Below are 18112 nucleotides of genomic sequence, written 5' to 3'. Positions count from 1 at the left end.
TACGATTCAACATGCCGACTATTAAATAACTTACTAAAAATACAAGACAACCAATCAGAAATGTCACGAAATCTCCTTCTCTTCGGGGGTTCCCTCAGCGTCGAGGAACATGTACTAGGGTATACGTTTGAATCGTTTAGATCATGAGTTGGCACAAAAAAAGTAAGAAAACTACTTTTACAGTATCAACGATCAGTAGCGATGAATGGAATAGGATAGAAAAAAAGAGAGATTTTCATCGTTTAAAATTATTACAAATAAAATTTGAAATTTTCTCTTCAATAGCAGAAAAAGTTTTATCAAACAAATGTCAAGGAAAAAAAAGAGAAGAAAGAAAAAGAAAAGAAAAAAAGGGTTGGAAATAGAAAAAAAATACAAAAGAAAAACCGAATAAAGAAAAAGACAATAATTTTTTTAATTAAAAAATAATATATATTACGTGACAAGGGCGAGTACATTGTCTTTCTAACACAAATTTGAGTTTAGGGGGCTATATATTTCATTTTAAAAATGTGTAGAGGGGGGGGGGGTAGGGGATGAGTTATGAAATTCCCTAAAGTATGAGTGTGTAGTTGAAAATCCGATAATAGATTAAGGGGGCATTTGAATATTAGTTTATTAATGATTTATTAGTTATTGTGCGAAATAGAATACGTCCATCTAATATGAGATAGATAAATATTTTTTATTTGAATTAGAAATCCTCTGGTATCTTGTAAGATTAAAGAAGATATTAGTAATATCCTCCCTCAATTCAAGAAATGTCATAAATTGTTCCGCATTAGCTATGAGTAAGTTTCACTTGGTCCTTTAGGATGTTCCCAACCCATAACATCAAATTTTATACTAAAATGGTCTCAACACTATTTTAGTGTACACCAACTCCAACCTACTACATTAAATTTTACAAATATTTATATATTTTTTTTTAAAAAAAAATTCCTACTAAAATTTAATTATTTTTATATAGTATTTTTATTTTAATTATATTTTCTTATCTTAAAGTTGACGTATATTTCATCGAGAATTTCACTTTTATTTGTCTTGTCCATCATTATATATAATATATGTATAATATTAGATAGCAATGCATATTATTTAAAAAAGTAATAATTTATATTGAATGATTATTAGAAAAGAATATGAATTATGGTAGCGTTAATATGTGAAATAGAAGAAAACATCTGTTTTATGAAATAAGAAAATATAAAGTAAAAGTTATGTAATAATAAAAATAATAATATAATTGAAAAAAGTGATTTGGTGTAGGGTTGAAGCTCCAAAACGTCAAATTTCATAGTAAAAAAATGGGAAAATGCACAAGTACCCTCTCAGCCTATGCCCGAAATTCCAGAGACATACTTATACTATACTAAGGTCCTATTACCCCCTGAACTTATTTTATAAGTAATTTTCTACCCCCTTTTAGCTTACGTGGTACTAGTTTGAAAAAAAAGTCAACCATCGTTGGGCCCACAGGATAGTGCCACGTTGGCTAAAAAGGGGTAAAAAATTATTAATTAAATAAGTTCAGGGGGGTAATAGGACCTTAGTATACTATAAGTGTGTCTCTGAGATTTCGGGCATAGGTTAAGGGGGTACTTGGGCATTATCCCTAAAAAAATATTTGTAAAATTTTGTGTTGAATTGGAAATTGTCTTAACTATATGCTTACTAGATTTAGTGTTTTAACTATACAAAAACATATTCAAGTTATTAGCAACAATTATATAATTTATTTTATTCTCCACCGAATAAAATTAAGAATTGTCTCTTCTTTCCTCATTAATTTTATTTTGAATCCTTAAGGTTATTGTTCATTCATAAGAGTAATTTGAAAAAATATAACTTAGAGAAAAAACTAAAAAATGGCTTAAAGATTTAATTTCACAATAGTTTCGTCAATATAAATGTTATTTCTATAAAGAATATACAAAGATCAATCCTGATAAGTTTTTGAATACTTAAAGGACTAAAATCAATAAGTATGTAGTTAAAGACTAAAATCACTAAATGTATAGTTTGTTGTACAATCACAGAAACACTAAGAGATTCTCTAAAGCTTGAGACGTGTAAGTTATTGTCCTTAAGGATATTTCACCTATAAGCAAGGATAGCTCTAATAGATTGGTGGCCAGAAGTCAAATCTTAATGGACGCTTAAGTTCGAATATATGTTTTTGATGAAGTTTATTATAGCCAATTATTTAATATTTCTTGAGACATAGTACTCATAATTTATCAAACATTTATTACTTATTTACTCTTTTATGAAAAGTTTACACTTTCTACAAAATACTCGATATTTTTTTATAAAAAAAATATAACTTATTATTGTTTTTAAAAAGGAGGCCCCTCAAATTATGGGGCCTAAGGCGGTTGATTTTTTCTTTTTCCAAAGGTGTAGATACGTCACTACTCATAAGGTGTATCCCCAAAATTTAAGAAGATCTTCCAATATAAACTTGGAGCAGTAACAACATAGGTTTTAGAATGATAAAATCCAGCAATAGATGGAAGAGGAGATGAAGAAATGATTCTCTCATCTATATTTTGTAAAGCCACTATATAACCAATCAGATATATGTATAAAGAGGATCATAGAGAAGGTGATGTTTAGAGCCGTCAATATGGGATAGGCCCGTTGGGCCGGTCTGGCCTAACCCGAAATTTAATAGGGTTGTGCTAAGATTTTTGGAGCCCATTTAAGAAAGAAGCTTTTTAGCCTGGCCTGAATAAGCCTGCTCATTTGGGGGGGGGGGGGGGGGCTTGAGAAATATCGGTAGAGCCGGCCCGTGGGCCAATAAAAAATAATTTAAAATATAATATAATATTAAAATTTAAAAATAAAGAGAGTCCAAAATCAAAACAATTAGGTTAATATTTCTATTTAGATATTTATACTTTTAATTGATAAAAAACTTAATAAATAGTAAGGAAAATGCACAACTACCCCCTAGACTATGACCAAAATCCAGTGACACACCTTAACTAACTAAGGTCCTATTACCCCCTAAACTTTTTTTGTTTTTTTTTAATAATTGTATACACCTTTTGTCTTATGTGGCACTCTATGTGACTCCACGCAATTGAGGCGCGTCGGAGATATTTGGATGCCACGTAAGCCAAAGAGGTACACAAAATTACAAAAAAAATAAGTTCAGGGGGGTAATACGACATTAGTAAGATATGTCTTTGGTATTAGGGTCATAGTCTAAGGGGTACTTGTGCATTTTCCCTAAATATTATAAAGATAATTTTATTTGGTTTGATTAACAAGTAGTGACATTAAGGTCTCATTTGTTTCCATTAATATTATTGTCTGAATTTGAATACATATTTAAATATTAAGATGTGCACTAAGATCTAGATGTGTAAACCTGAATAAGCATCTGAATATTAAAATATTTGTCTCTGAATCTGAACACTAAATTATTGGGACGGTTTGTTTTCAATATCTGAATGCACATATGAAATTAAACGTTATATCAATAAAATATTATGAAAACCTTGTTAGTAAAATAGTTTTTTTTCATATAAAATAATGTTTTGAATATTTTTGCCGTAACAAGGTAATATGATTTATCTTTTAAGAACATAACATCAAGTTACATCATAAATATGCCTATTTTTTGCACTCGAATACTTTGAGAATATAATATAATGCAATTTAAAATAGTTTATATAGAGTAGTAAATACATTGTTTAGGAAAATATATTATTTTATTTTATTATAGAAATTTATTATTGTGATCGATCAAATAACTAATACTTTCTTATTTTTTGAAATCGTGCTAAAGATTATATCATGGGAGTGCTTATTGTTGCGCCCCATTTTCGTAGAAAACGGATTTTGTGCACGACCTAACAACTCTTTTGGGATTTTCGAGTTTAGAGTCGCCACCTAACGAATTAAGGCGCGTTAGGGCACCTATCTAATATAACTAAGTCTAACTAAGGTCAACGAGCCAGAGATTAGGGTGAGGGTTCAAATTACCTCGAGGGGAAGGTGTTAGGCATCCCTCGAGGTCCACAAGTGTGGGTCCCGGCCGTATCTCATGCAATCTATGTGGGGGTTACAATTAGCAATCAAGGTCACTTCATTTATTAATTCATTTAATCTTGCTAAGTGATAACAAATATAAAACAATTAATGCTATTTTTCATTAATGTGAGCATGCAAGGCTAGGTGATAGCAATAAATAAACAATCAAGTTTTATTTTTATTTAAGCATATGAAACTATGTTATAAACAAAATTTGTAAATATTAAGCAATTAATATGTGAGAAAGTAATGTTGTGAAAATTGAGCAAGTTTTGAATATGAATTTTTTATTTTAAAAAAAATGTTTGTTTCTTTATAGGGATGATGCCACGATATTGTTGATCGCGCTCCTCCACCACGGTCTAAAAAATAGTTTATGTTTTTGAAAATGATTTAAAAGATTTAGTTTACATGTAGGCACATAAATACACATAATTCCTTTTGAAAGTCATGGGTAGGTGGTACTTCCGGGGACGCGTCGGGTTTAAAATTGGATCTAGACCTCATAGTTCCTTTGACTTTCCCACTAACGATAGGTTAGGAGATAGTGCTTATAATTTATTTAAAAATAAACAATGTCATAATCAATCCAAAATTTTAAAGGAAGATTGAATAATGACTTTTAAGAAAATTATGTTGCAAAACTTTGTAAGTTAAAAAAAATAGAACATTAAGGTGGTAAATTTATTAAATGAAAAGGTTTACTATGAAATATATTTAAAAGCCAAGTAATTTGCATGAAATGATTTTAATTTAGTATCATTATTATTTAAAAAAAACATATTGCATCATGAATGCGGAAATCTTCAAGAAGACAAATAGGATTACTAATTAAATAATATTAATTAATTTTAGGGGGAGGGCACAAATATGCACAAACAAATTTTATTTTTTATGGATATGTTAAAAGTTATTTACAAGCCTATAGACATGAATTTCTAGGCGTTCAAAAAAGTAACACATATATACATAATTTTGTGAATCTAAATGATATGAAAAAATTAATCCTTAGGCATGGTTTCTACATGACAAGACAATGCTAAAAGTTATAACATTTTTTTTAAAACACCTAATCAGCCTACTAAATTATTATTATTAGGATTTGATTTTAACATTCAAAAATTAATATTATCTAGTTATTATTTTTTTAGACTTATTAACAAAAGCGTCAAACAAATTGAAAATTGGTTAGATTATAACACCTATAAACAAATTCTAGGTGGTTAAAGATAAACCTATAAGCATGATTTCTAAAAAATATAATGAACAAGTAGCATGTAAATTCCCCTCCCTTAGACGATCCCCCAAATAAATTTATATATATATGATCTTTAGAGCTACAAATGTTACAACATTCAAATAAAATAAGAAACAAAAAAATATATATTCAAATAAACAAATAAATCTTTCTTCACGGTTAGTCTTCAACTTGAACTTCAAGTTTGAAACCTGTCAAAGCAATCAAACAACTACACAAGTAATCACATTTATTAGTCAAGGTGAGACAACATGCAATTGTTTAATGACGAATTCTACATATAAAAAAAACAGACAATAGCTTACACAAATGTGTGAATGTAAAGATAGTGCAAATGTTAAGAATACTAACAAGTTAAGCAAAACAAATTGATTCAACTTTTACTCGAACAAAGTAGCAAAATAGCGAAGAAGAACACTTGAATATTTACCGGAATCTTAATGTATTGTTAGATTAGCAAGAGAGCAATGAGAGAAGGAAGAGTGATGAGAGAATTTGCGATTGGGAGTGAATGAGTGTATGAGTTGATGAAATAATGAAGGGAGGGGGTCTTATTTATATAACAAAGAGAGGGAAACAAATAAGGAAAAGAAATATTTAAAGGAATCAATTAAATATACTGTTTTCCTTATTATAAAAGAGGACCAAATCAGAAAAATTAAAAAATATTTCATTACCAATATAAACAATTAAGAATAAATTAATATGGAGTAATATTTATTTACAAAGAAAAATTTAAAATAAGAAAATATTTTAATTTATTTTCAGTTCAATCAAATATAGCTTTTCCTAAAATAAAACAAGTAAGAACCAAATCAACTTGAATTAAGCTAATGATGATCAATTAACAATAGCCAACAAATAATGAGGAAAACTTGTCTTACAAAGAGACAAAATCGTTCCAAATTAGCACAAAGCCATAAAATCACCTTAGTATTGATTAACCAATATTATACAAATCAGACAAGCAAGAAACTTTAATTTTGCTACCATAGATAAAGAGAATTTAAAAGTAACGGGATCACTAAACAGATAGGGGCACGAGCTAGTGGATTGCTTGTACTTAACAAAGGAATAATCAATAGCCAGCAAACCAACCCATTTATGCCTTTTCTTGCCAAACCAATTTCGATACAGTGTATGCAAACGAGTCATAATTATTCAGAACTATTACGACAAACTAGAATCAGATCAAAATATCATTGCACATGTCTTCTTAACACAGAAAAATAATAAAAACATCAAGGAATAATTCACTAAATCAGCAGAACAAACCAGCAATTCAGCTATAATATCAAACATTTATTCAACAAAATTATGGCAAGTATAATGAACAAAGTTAAATTATTGACAAGAATATATAAATCATAGATGAACAAACCGAATAGTAATAGAATGAAGAATATACCGCGACAGATCTATTGAGATCCGTCTAAAAATGACCTCCAAAACTTTGAACTATGCCGAAGTTTATTGTCGCAGTCGTTGGAGCTCGCCGGTTGCTGCTGGGGAAAAAGAAGAGATGGGATGAGGGAGAGAAGAGGAGAGGGAGGCATCGCTTGTTGCTGCTGCTTGTTGCGGCTCACGATGGTCTACGCGTGTTGCTCCTCCGCCGGAGCTGCTGGCGGCTCGTCACTGCTGCGCGTACGGCTGCTCGTCGTGGCTGCCGGCTTATGAGGGCGCTGGTACCTGCAGAAAAAGAGAAGAGAAAGGGAAAGAAGAAGAGAAGAGAAGAGACGGGAAGAGGAGAAGAGAGGGACGATGGGGCTGCTGGCTGGCGTTGCTGCTGCTGCGTCGTGTGCCTCTCTAGGCGCTGCTGCATGGGCTGCCGGTGGTGCTTGTCGCCTGGCAGCTCGCTGGTGGAGCTGCTCGCTGCCAGAGAAAAGAGAGAAGAGAGGATAAGAGGGAGGAGAAGGAGGAGGAGGAGCGACGGGAGAGGGGAGGAAGAGAGAGGAGGGCTGGCGGCTGCTAAGGAGAGGGAGGGAGAAGAGAGTTGGAATTTTAGGTTTTGGGGTCTTTTGGGGTTGAGAAAAGAAGAGATTTAATCACAACCGTTGATCTAATTTGAAATGAAGGGCTAGGATTCGATTAATAAAATATATGGCTGAGATTAAAAGATGAGATGTAAAAATAAGATTTGGTTGGATATGAAATGGCTAAAATTGCAATAAACTTTTGCTAGAATTGAAATGAAAGAGTGGCTATGATTGAAATGAACTCGAATTCACTAGAATATAAAATTTAGAGAAAGTGTAGAAATTACTATTTAATTGAAATACTACATATATTAAAATATTTTTATATAATTGAAAGTCATTATTATTATTTTATTTTTTTTAAAACATTTGGAATTCATTAATAATTTTAAAATATTTTAATAATATTTATGATAATTTTATAAAGTAAAAGATACTAAAAATATATAAATTTCAAGAAACATCGACTAAAATTTTAAACTTTTTTTTAAAATAAAATAAAATTAACATACGTATTTAATTGAATAGTATTCCTAAAAAATGGTTAAAGGTCGGTCAAAATTGGGTGTCAACAGCTACCCCTTGGTTGATTGAGAATGAAGAATGAATTGTCAGGCAACCAACATTGACTTAGTAGCCGATTTTTTCCGACCGACGACAGATGTCAGTGGGATCAATTGAAACGATTTAGAGTTGAAAAAGGGTACGACCGAGACTTTGGTTTTAAGTCGCCTACATATCTCTGGTTATACGAGAATCAGGTCGTATGTAGTTCTAGATTCAAGAGCAAATGAAACTCTTAAAAGTTGAAAGAGCGCTAAGGTACTTGAAAGGCACAATATCGGCTTGAATAGATAAGATTAGAGTAGCGAGAAAAGAGAGATAAAGTGGCTAAAAGAGCATGACAGAGAACATGATAGAGTAAGGCTATCAAGTTTTGAGCGAGGTTCGGAGTATGAGTAGCAAAGAATTGATAGGGTCTTCGTTGTGATAGGTGATAGCATGATAATTGTAACTAAGGGCGATCGATCATATCTGCAAATTCTAGATAAAATGTTAGCTTATAAATAGATAAAGTATTGACCAATAATAATAAAATATGAGCTCTAAATAGACAAGAGGTGATAAAAAGCGTATCTGTTTGAGACGTAGTGCAAACCTTGATAGTCTTTAACTTCTTGAAGGATTGAAACCCATCTATGAAGAATAACGTCAAACTCCAATGGATTTGATACTATAAAGATATAATAATATAGACGAAAATATCTGGTTGTAAGGAGAGTCTAAACGTCATTTTAAGGCGGACGAGCCTAAGTGTCATTTTAAGGCGGACGGCAGGCGGACAAGCCTAAATGTCCCTTTAAGGTGATCGACCTAAATGTCCTATAAGATGGACAAACCTAAATATCGCTTTAAGGCGGACGAGCCTAAATATCCTATTGTAAGGCGGACGAGCCTAGACGTCGCATTGTAAGGCGAACGAGCCTAGATGTCACATTGTAAGGCGGACGAGCCTAGATGTCGCATTGTAAGGCGGACGAGCCTAAATGTCGCATTGTAAGGCAGACGAGCCTAGATGTCGCATTGTAAGGCGGACGAGCCTAGATGTCACATTGTAAGGTGGACGAGCCTAGATGAAGAGACGGTAGGTCACAGTGGCGAGTTAATCCGAAGATATCTTCATGGTAGCCTGAATGATAGATGAGTAGCGAAACGATAGTGCGAGTAGCCAAGAATTTGTCTGAGACTTTGTTTGTAAACAAGTGAACAACCGTTCACAAGACGACTTTGTCTGTAATCTGCACATCTGTAACTTGTAGTATAGCCTAAATAGAGTAATTAGAACATAAACATCAAAATAAATGGTAAATGTAAACATGATGCAATTTCCCATGTTGACCATGAATGTTTGCCTTAAGACCATGCAAAATGATGTCTTAGGCTATGATGTCTAGGGCCATGATATGCAGGGTGTATCCTCAGGTCATGAAAATGTTGTTTGTAGGCCATGAAAATGACGCCTTTAGACTATGACACCTTCGGATCATGATAAACAAAAATTAAACCCTTAGGCCAAGATATGATGTCCGCAGGCCATGAGGATGATGCCTTTAGACTATGACGCCTTGGGAACATGATAAGCATAAAATAAGTCCTCAGGCCATGACATGAAGTCCGCAGGCCATGAAAGATGACGCCTTTGGAGGATGACGCCTTTGGGATATAAGTAATGAGTAAAGAAAGCATATCTGTCTTTGGCATCTATTGATACTTATGACTTGATTTGATTCGGACATATGTAAACTTCGAGCACAATGCAGTCTTGGGCTTATGCAAACTTCGGGCACAATACAGTCTCGGGCACAATGCGATGATGCATTTCTTCGGGCACATGCAATATCGAGCACAATGCAATGATGTACTTCTTCGGGCACAATGTAATATCGGGCACATGCAGTATCGAGCATATGTAATGATGCATTTCATCGGGCACATCCAATATCGGGCACATGCAATGATGCATCTCTTCGGGCACATAAAATATCGAGCGCGTGCGATAGTGCAATTCTTCGAGCATAAGTCAATATTGGGCATATGCGATGATGTATTTCTTCGGGCACATGAAATATCAAGCACATGCAATAATGCATTTCTTCGGGCACATGAAATATCAAGCACATGAAATGATGCGTTTCGGCATTCTCGGGCATAATATAATGATGTAGTTCTTTGAGAATAGTGCGATATCAGGCGTAGGTGCAAATGATGCAATATCGGGCATAATGTAATTTTTCAGCACGACAGTTGCTTGAGGGCATACAGTAGCTTGGGCGTCCGCCTTATTGGAAGGATCGAGTGTCATTTGTCGGGCTCAAATGTGGTAATGTTGATTGTTGAAGTTGCCTTCGTATATGTACCTGTATTTTCTACATTCAAAGAAAAATAGTTAGTTTGAAAGGGGGGAGGTTGATCTGTATCCATGATTTGGCGCAACGTGCTCCTTTGGCTTGCCATCCACACCTCTTCGAGCGTCTGTGGTTTTTTTTTATAAAAGGGGGTGGGGACTTTGAAAGATTCTGAAATCATCATTTAAAAAAAGCTGATGTCGAATCTTTGACCATGGCATAAGCTGATGTCGAATCTTTGACCATGGCATAGGTTGAGACTTTACAACGTCTGACTCAAAAGTGGAGCTATCATTTAATCTTCGTTGTAAGCTGACTGCTTGTTGAGGAGAAACTTTCGGTGAAATTTTTGAGTTTACTCAAAAATTCTGCCACAGTATGATGATGTTCCAGGAGAAATCTTGATGGAAATTTTGAGATCCTCTCAAAAATTCTACCCCAGTTATCAATAGAAAAGGGGAAAATGAACGTTTTATTTATAATAAGACTGAACCCCATAGGAGCGCCTACGTATCCCCTCTTAAACAGGAATCAGGTTTGACGTAGTTCCAAATTACAAAAGAGCATGAATCAATCTCTAGATGTAGTACCTTTTCACAGAATATGAATTGATAGGTTTTGGCAAACTTCTCCATCCATTTCTGCAAGTATGAGGGCTCCGCCTATCAGTACTCGAGAGACTATGTACGGACCTTGCCAGTTTGGTGAAAATTTACCCTTTGCCTCGTCTTGATTTGGAAAAATCCGCTTCAAAACCAATTGCCCAGGTGAGAAATGTCTGGGTTTAACCTTCTTGTTGAAAGCTCTGGCCATTCTATTCTGATAGAGCTGACCATGGCAAATGGCGTTAATTCTTCTTTCATCTATTAATGCCAAATTATCTGCCCAACCTTGTATCCAGTCAGCATCACTCAACTTTGCTTCTTGGATGATCCTTAGGGAAGGTATCTCTACTTCGGCGGGTATCACAGCTTCAGTGCCGTATACTAAGAAGTAAGGTGTGGCCCCTGTGGATGTTTTGATTGTGGTACAATACCCTAACAGTGCTAAAGGTAGCTTTTCCTGCCAGTGTTTTTGATTATCGATCATCTTGCGCAATATCCTTTTGATGTTTTTGTTTGCTGCCTCAACAACCCCGTTCATCTGTGGCCTGTATGCTGTAGAGTTTCGATGACTGATCTTGAACTTCTCACACATTGATCTCATTAGGTCACTGTTTAGGTTGGTGCGTTGTCAGTGATGATTGACTCAGGAATTCCAAACCTACAAATAATGTTATTTTTGACAAAGTCATCCACAACTTTCTTTGTCACTGGTGAAATAGTCAATTGCGACAAGAATGAATCTGTGCCCGTTGAATGTTGTTGGCTCGATTGGACCAATGACATCCATGGCCCATGCTGTGAACGGCCAAGGTGAACTAGTGACATGGAGTTCGTTGGGAGGTACTCGAATCATATCTGCGTGAGTCTGACATTGACGACATTTCTGGACGTAGCCAATGCAGTCTGTCTCCATAGTTAGCCAATAATATCCTGATCTCAGAATCTTCTTTGCTAATGTAAAACCGTTCATGTGAGGGCCACAGGTGCCTGCATGTATCTCTTCGACCATCCTGCGAGCCTCTCTTGCTTCGACGCATCTTAGCATCCCTAAATCGGGAGTTCTCGTATAGAGGATTTCCCCACTTAAAAAGAATTGGGTTGCTAACCTTCGAATTGTACGCTTTTGTACACTTGTTGCATCTTCTATGTATTCACCACTCTTCAGATATCCTCTAATGTCATCGTACCAGGGCTTTCCATCTGGCTCTTCCTCAACATGGAAACAATAAGCTGGTTGTTCATGTATGTGAATGTGAATGTGAATAGGATAGATGTAATTGTGATCAGGGTGTCGAATCATAGAAGACAGAGTTGCTAAGGCGTCTGCGAATTCATTTTGGACCCTTGGTACATGTCTAAATTCTGTTTTGACAAACCTTTTACATAGCCTATGCACGCACTCCAAAGGTAACAACTTTCAATTTTTTGTTGGCCAATCACCTCGAACCTGATGGACCAATAGGTCTGAATCCCCTATTATTAGCATTTCCTGGAAATCCAAGTAAATCGCCCGTCAGAGACCTAATATGCAGGCTTCGTATTAGGCCATATTATTTGAGCAAAGAAATCTGAGTTTTGCTGATACTGGATAATGTTGCCCGGTGGGTGAGATCAAAACAGCCCCGATGCTGGATCCATTCAGATTTTTAGCTCCATCAAAGAACATTCTCCATCCATCATATTCTTCAAAAATGTCCTCTCCCACAAAGGCCACCTCTTCATCTGGGAAGTAGGTCTTCAACGGCCTGTAATCATCGTCCACGGGATTCTCTGCCATGTGGTCTGCTAATGCCTATGCTTTCACTGCTTTTTGCGTGACATACACTATGTCAAACTCGCTCAATAATATCTGTCATTTTGCCAGTTTACCTGTGGGCATGGGATTTTGAAAGATATACTTCAAAGGATCCATCCTAAAAATCAGATAAGTAGTATGCGATGAGAGGTAATGTCGTAAATTTTGGGCAACCCATGTTAGAGTACAATAGGTACGCTCTAATAGAGAGTATCGGGCTTCTCACGATGTGAACTTCTTGCTCATATAATATATTGCTTTCTCCTTCCTCCCTGTTTCATCGTGTTGTCCCAAGATGCAACTGAAAGCATTATCCAATACTGAAATATACAAAAGTAATGGTCTACCTGACTCTGGTGGAACCAACACAGGAGGATTGGATAGATAGTCTTTGATCTTGTCAAATGCCTGTTGACATTCGCTTGTCCATTTCACCGCAACATCCTTTTTTAACAGCTTGAAGATAGGTTCACAGATGACAGTAGACTGAGCTATGAAACGACTAATGTAGTTAAGTCGCCCTAAGAAACTCATTACCTCCTTCTTGCTCTTTGGCGGGGGAAGGTCACGAATGGCTTTGATCTTCGATGGGTCCAATTCTATACCTCGACGACTGACAATGAAACCTAAAAGCTTTAGCAGGCACACCAAAGACGCATTTTGCCGGATTCAGTTTTAGATTGTACTTGCGTAGCCTGGCAAAGAATCTCCGTAAGTCCTCCAGATGATTTGAACTTTCCTTTGATTTAATGATGACATCATCCACATAAACTTCAATTTCCTTATGGATCATGTCATGAAACAAAGTAGTCATTGCTCTCATGTACGTAGCCCAAGCGTTCTTTAATCTAAAAGGCATCACATTGTAGTTATAGATGCCCCACGGCGTGATGAAGGCAGTTTTCTCAGCGTCGTCTTTGTGCATCTCAATTTGATGATAGCCGGCAAAGCAATCCACAAATGACTGAGTTTCGTGCTTAGCACAATTGTCAATCAGTATGTGTATGTTTGGTAAGGGAAAGTTATCTTTAGGGCTAGCTTTATTAAGATCTCGGTAATCCACGCAAACTCTGACCTTGCCGTGTTTCTTGGGCACTGGAACGACATTTGCAATCCAAGTTGGGTATTCTGTCACTTGTAGTATCCCAGCATCTAATTGCTTTGATACTTCTTCTTTGATTTTCAGACTCATCTCAGGCTTGTATTTTCTCAGCTTCTGTTTTACCGGAGGACATGCTGGACCAGTGGGCAGTCGATGGGCTATGATTGAAGTACTTAGCCCTGTCATGTCTGCGTAGGACCACACAAAAATATCCTTATTCTCTATGAGAAACTCGGTATAATCTTTCTTGACTTCTTTTGTCATATGGATGCTTACTTGGGTTTCTTGTATCACCTCTGCATTTCCCAAATTCACCACTTCTGTCTCTACCAAGTTTGGATTGGGTTTTTCCTCGAATTCCTCAACCCTTTTGATTAACTCCTCGGGAACCTCACTGCCTTCGACTTCTTCTAAGTCATTAATGTTAAGTTGAGCAGTCTCATTGTATGCCATAGTCTCAGATTCGACATTTTTACAGTGAATTTTGCTGGTGAGAAAAAAATAGCGAACAATTAAATATAAGACAAAAATGTGGAAAAGAACTTTATTGATAAAGATTTGAAAATTTCATAAGTTCTCATTTGAAAGCAATACATGGGATGGGAATTAAAACGTTTATTAAAAACTCTTTTTATTTGAATTAAAACTTGATAGAAAAACATCTTCCAAGGCTACCCAGATGCTCGACGAGGTCTGGATGGTGTCGAGGTCCAGTTGCTGACGCTGATCTTTGCTTCCTTGCTTCCACTAGGGCCCCCTTTCTCCTCCTCGTTGATCACGACGTTGCATACTTTCCCCTCTTCTTTCGTTAGCGATAACCCCTTCAAGTCGTCTGAGATCTCATCAATATTGCCTCCCATGAAACCTGCTGATCGAAATGATTGATGCAATGGCGGTATGGGTTTCTTCAATGGATAGTTGTACCCATCTCTAGGTGGTTGCCAATCGAGCCATTCTTCGGTAGTGTACTTATATCCCAAACCAAAAGTGGTTGAATGTCGACCAGGCTGTATAGGTTCGACTATCCCTTGCAATTCAGCTCCCAATCCTTTCCAAGCTTGAAACTGAACCAGGCCATCATATCTATGATTTTTTGGCTGAACCAAGGTTGCAACTCAATATTACCAACAAGCTCCACTGTATGGTACATTTAACCATCCATATTCTCTCTTCCTTCAATCGTGTATACAGGATGACCTTTTTCTCCATGGACTACAACCTTTTCGTAATCCCATTCAAACTTCAGGCATTGGTAAAGAGTAGATGGAACCGCTTCAGCCATATGAATCCATGGACGACCCAACAATAAGTTGTACGATGAAGGGATGTCCAAAATTTGGAAAGCTACGGGGAAAGTGACAGGACCAATGAGCATGTCCAAGGTTATCTCCCCAATAGTGCCTCTCTGAGAGCCATCAAATGCCTTCACATTCATCTTCCATGTCTGAATTTTTGCACTATCCACACTCAGCCTCATTAGTGTGCTCAGAGGGCAAATGTTTAAACCTAAACCTGCATCAACTAATGCTTTGTTTATCACCTTATCCTGATACTGAACCGAAATGTACAGAGCTTTATTATGAGTTGTTCCTTCGAGTGGCAGCTCATCTTTGTGAAAAGATATTTTGTAAGCGTCAAAGACCTGCCCCACCATTTGGGATACCTCTTCATGTGTTATGTTAGATGGGACATAAGCTTCACCAAAGATCTTCAGAAGGGCATTTCGATGAGTTTTGGAAGATTGCAGTAACTCCAGAATTGATATTTGGGATGAGGTTTTACTCAGCTGCTCAATGACAGAGTATTCTTTAGCTTGAACCTTTTTCCAAATACCTTGACCTTCAAGCTCTATGACTGGTGCTTTGGATTTTCTTGAGCTTCCCTGAACCAAATTTTCAGAAGTGTAAATTCTTCCAGATCTGGTGACCCCAGTTGCAACATCTGTCTCTTCCACATTCATTTTTCTTTTGTTGTAATCCCAAGGTACAACATGTGTATCACATTGTATTGGGGAGGATGCCCTATAGACAGTGAACGGTGGTCTGGGTGCAACAACTTCTACTTCAAATGGGGCGAGTCCTTGCACTATTAGTGGTGCTTGGGCAATGGTAGACATGGCTTCTTCTATTTCGACGGCCCAGATAGATTCTTCCCAATCCCAGACATCACCAGCTTCTACCATGTTGACTTGATGGTTAGGAAGAGGATTATTCACAACATTCGGTGTAGGATACTTGAGTTGGATGGTTTTTGTATCAATCAACATTTGAACCTTATCCTTAAGGGCTCTGCAAACTTCGGTGGTGTGTCCCTTCATCCCAGAATGGTAGGTGCAGACATTGTTAGGGTCGTACCATTTTGCACGAACATCCACAAGTAATGCAGGAATTGGGGAGACGTACCCAACCTGTTTCAGTCTCTCATAAAGTTGTGCTATGGGTTCAGCCAAAGGGGTATAGATTTTTGTAGGTCTTCTTTCATAGGAAGGTTTATTTCAGTAATTTGGTGTGAGCGGGTGGTGGAGTTTGGAAGTGTGTTGGTTGAACATTATAGACAGGATATGAGGCATGCAAATATTGAGGAGGAGCGTTTTTGGTAATATATTGGCATGGGTTGGGGAGATATAGGGGGTGGAGCTGAGGGATGTTGAGGGTATGGGGATGGTGGTGGGTTTATTGTCTTGTGCCTCAAAGGGGTCTTAGTTCCATGAGCCATCATTACAGAACTTGTTTTCTTTCGACTTTCTGTCATTCCACCAGATTGCAGAGCCTTGTTGGTTGCTTGTAAAGCCTCCAAGTTGATGATAGTCCCATTCTTTATGCCTTCTTCAATTCTTTCACCTAGTTTGATGATTTCAGCGAAACTCTTTTCAGCCACCAGCATCATTCGGTCATAGTATTGTGGTTCTTGGGCACAGATGAAATAGTCTTTCATTTGAGATTCCTCCATAGGGGGTCTGGCCCTAGCCGCTTCAGACCTCCATCTTATGGCATATTCTATGAAGGATTCACTTGGTTTCTTCTTCAAATTTTGAATGTAAAACCAATCAGGTGCATTTTCGATATTAAAACCAAACCTATTCATGAAGTCAGTTGCCATATCAACCCATTTTATCCATTTCCGCGAGTCTTGCTCAATGTACCATGATAGGGCCTCCCCAGTAAGACTCCTCATAAACAACTTCATGAGTATCCTCTCATCTCTTCCCACCCCTACAAGTTTGTCGCAATACATTCGTAGGTGGTCTTTGGGATCCCCAATGCCATTGAACATTTCAAATTTCGGAAGCTTGTATCCTTCGGGCAGTTCTACATCAGGGTGCATTCATAGATCCTCATAGCTTAAACCTCCCAACTTCTTGTTTCCTTCAACATGTTATACCCTATTGGTCAAGTTGTCTAATCTCTCAGTCAGGTTTTTTATTAGGATGTCTTTTTGATAGGACTCGGATTCATGGAGGTCATGGGTCAAAGGGGCAGTTTCCACGTATATTGGATTAAGGTTGTTGTTTCCAAGAGTATATGGGATATTTGCGTTTGGGGTTGTTTTTGGGAAGGTTGGTTTGGTTTGTTTGTAATAGTGGTGAAATGGAACTTGGGTATTTTGGGCGTGGGGTGGTGTAAAGGTATTTGGACGAGTGGGTTCAGGTGGGATATATGGATTGGAGGATTGTTTTGCATGGCTGTTTAGTTAGGAGGATTGTCTATGTTTTATCCAAATTGGGTTCCAAAAGAGATAGACAGCCAAATCACGCATGTGGGCTACCTCTTCTTCCAATTGTGAAATCTTGCGCTCAAGTCTTAGGACAAGATTATTTTGAAGTTGTCCTCCCTCAAAAGTTTCCACCCTTTCATTGGTGCTGTTGTCGTCAACCATTTTACCTTTGTCTTTGGAGCTTGCTCTTTGAGAAGAAGGAGAAGGCGGGGTGTCCCTTTTGATCGTGTATGTGCCAGGATGAAGGACAGATCAACCTTGGGAAATGGGAAAACAATAGAATCAAAAGAAAAGAGTTAGGGGTTAGGATAATATCATAATATAAACACGTTATTTTGAGATAAACGCCCTAAATGCACGGAACCTCGTTGAGCCAGAGGTAGGCCTAAGCGACACATAAGTGATGCATAATAATTAATTCAAGCCTTATTTGCCAATTTGGAGTTTAGAGTTAGACAATAAATTGACTTTCAATTATTGAAATAATCTCTATTTATTACATCAATCTAGAGATAACTAAAGGGCTAGGGATAACACATGGGTAATAAAGAGAAATAAAAAAAACTTTAATTATGTTGCTCCAATGTTAGGCAGAATCTGCTTCCTCATTTCTGGGGTAATGTCATAGTCGGTGTTGAGAAGGTTGCGAGCCCATCTTCTATCTTTTTCATAGCCAAAACCAGGAAGTCCTCCTTTGCTCAAATATCTGTGC

General features: G+C 36.8%; 2 protein-coding genes across 2 annotated transcripts; both read right to left on the bottom strand.

Annotated features, from left to right (window-relative positions):
• Positions 1 to 10778: 10778 nt before the first annotated feature.
• LOC109120704 (uncharacterized) lies at positions 10779 to 11381 on the bottom strand. Its single transcript, XM_019214721.1, has one exon. It carries the CDS (start codon positions 11379 to 11381, stop codon positions 10779 to 10781), a length of 603 nt encoding a protein of 200 aa, XP_019070266.1.
• A 2976-nt stretch (positions 11382 to 14357) lies between these two features.
• On the bottom strand, positions 14358 to 17010 carry LOC138337508 (uncharacterized). Its single transcript, XM_069287423.1, has 3 exons — positions 16408 to 17010; positions 14876 to 16093; positions 14358 to 14783 (listed from the first exon to the last, which is right to left on the bottom strand). The coding sequence occupies exons 1-3, from the start codon at positions 17008 to 17010 to the stop codon at positions 14358 to 14360; spliced, it is 2247 nt and encodes a 748-aa protein (XP_069143524.1).
• Between the last annotated feature and the right edge of the window lie 1102 nt (positions 17011 to 18112).

Source organism: Solanum lycopersicum, chromosome 7, assembly GCF_036512215.1.
Source record: "Solanum lycopersicum chromosome 7, SLM_r2.1".
Classification (NCBI taxonomy): domain Eukaryota; kingdom Viridiplantae; phylum Streptophyta; class Magnoliopsida; order Solanales; family Solanaceae; genus Solanum; species Solanum lycopersicum.
Note: the sequence above shows the minus strand (reverse complement) of the source record. Positions and strands in the feature narration are given on the sequence as shown.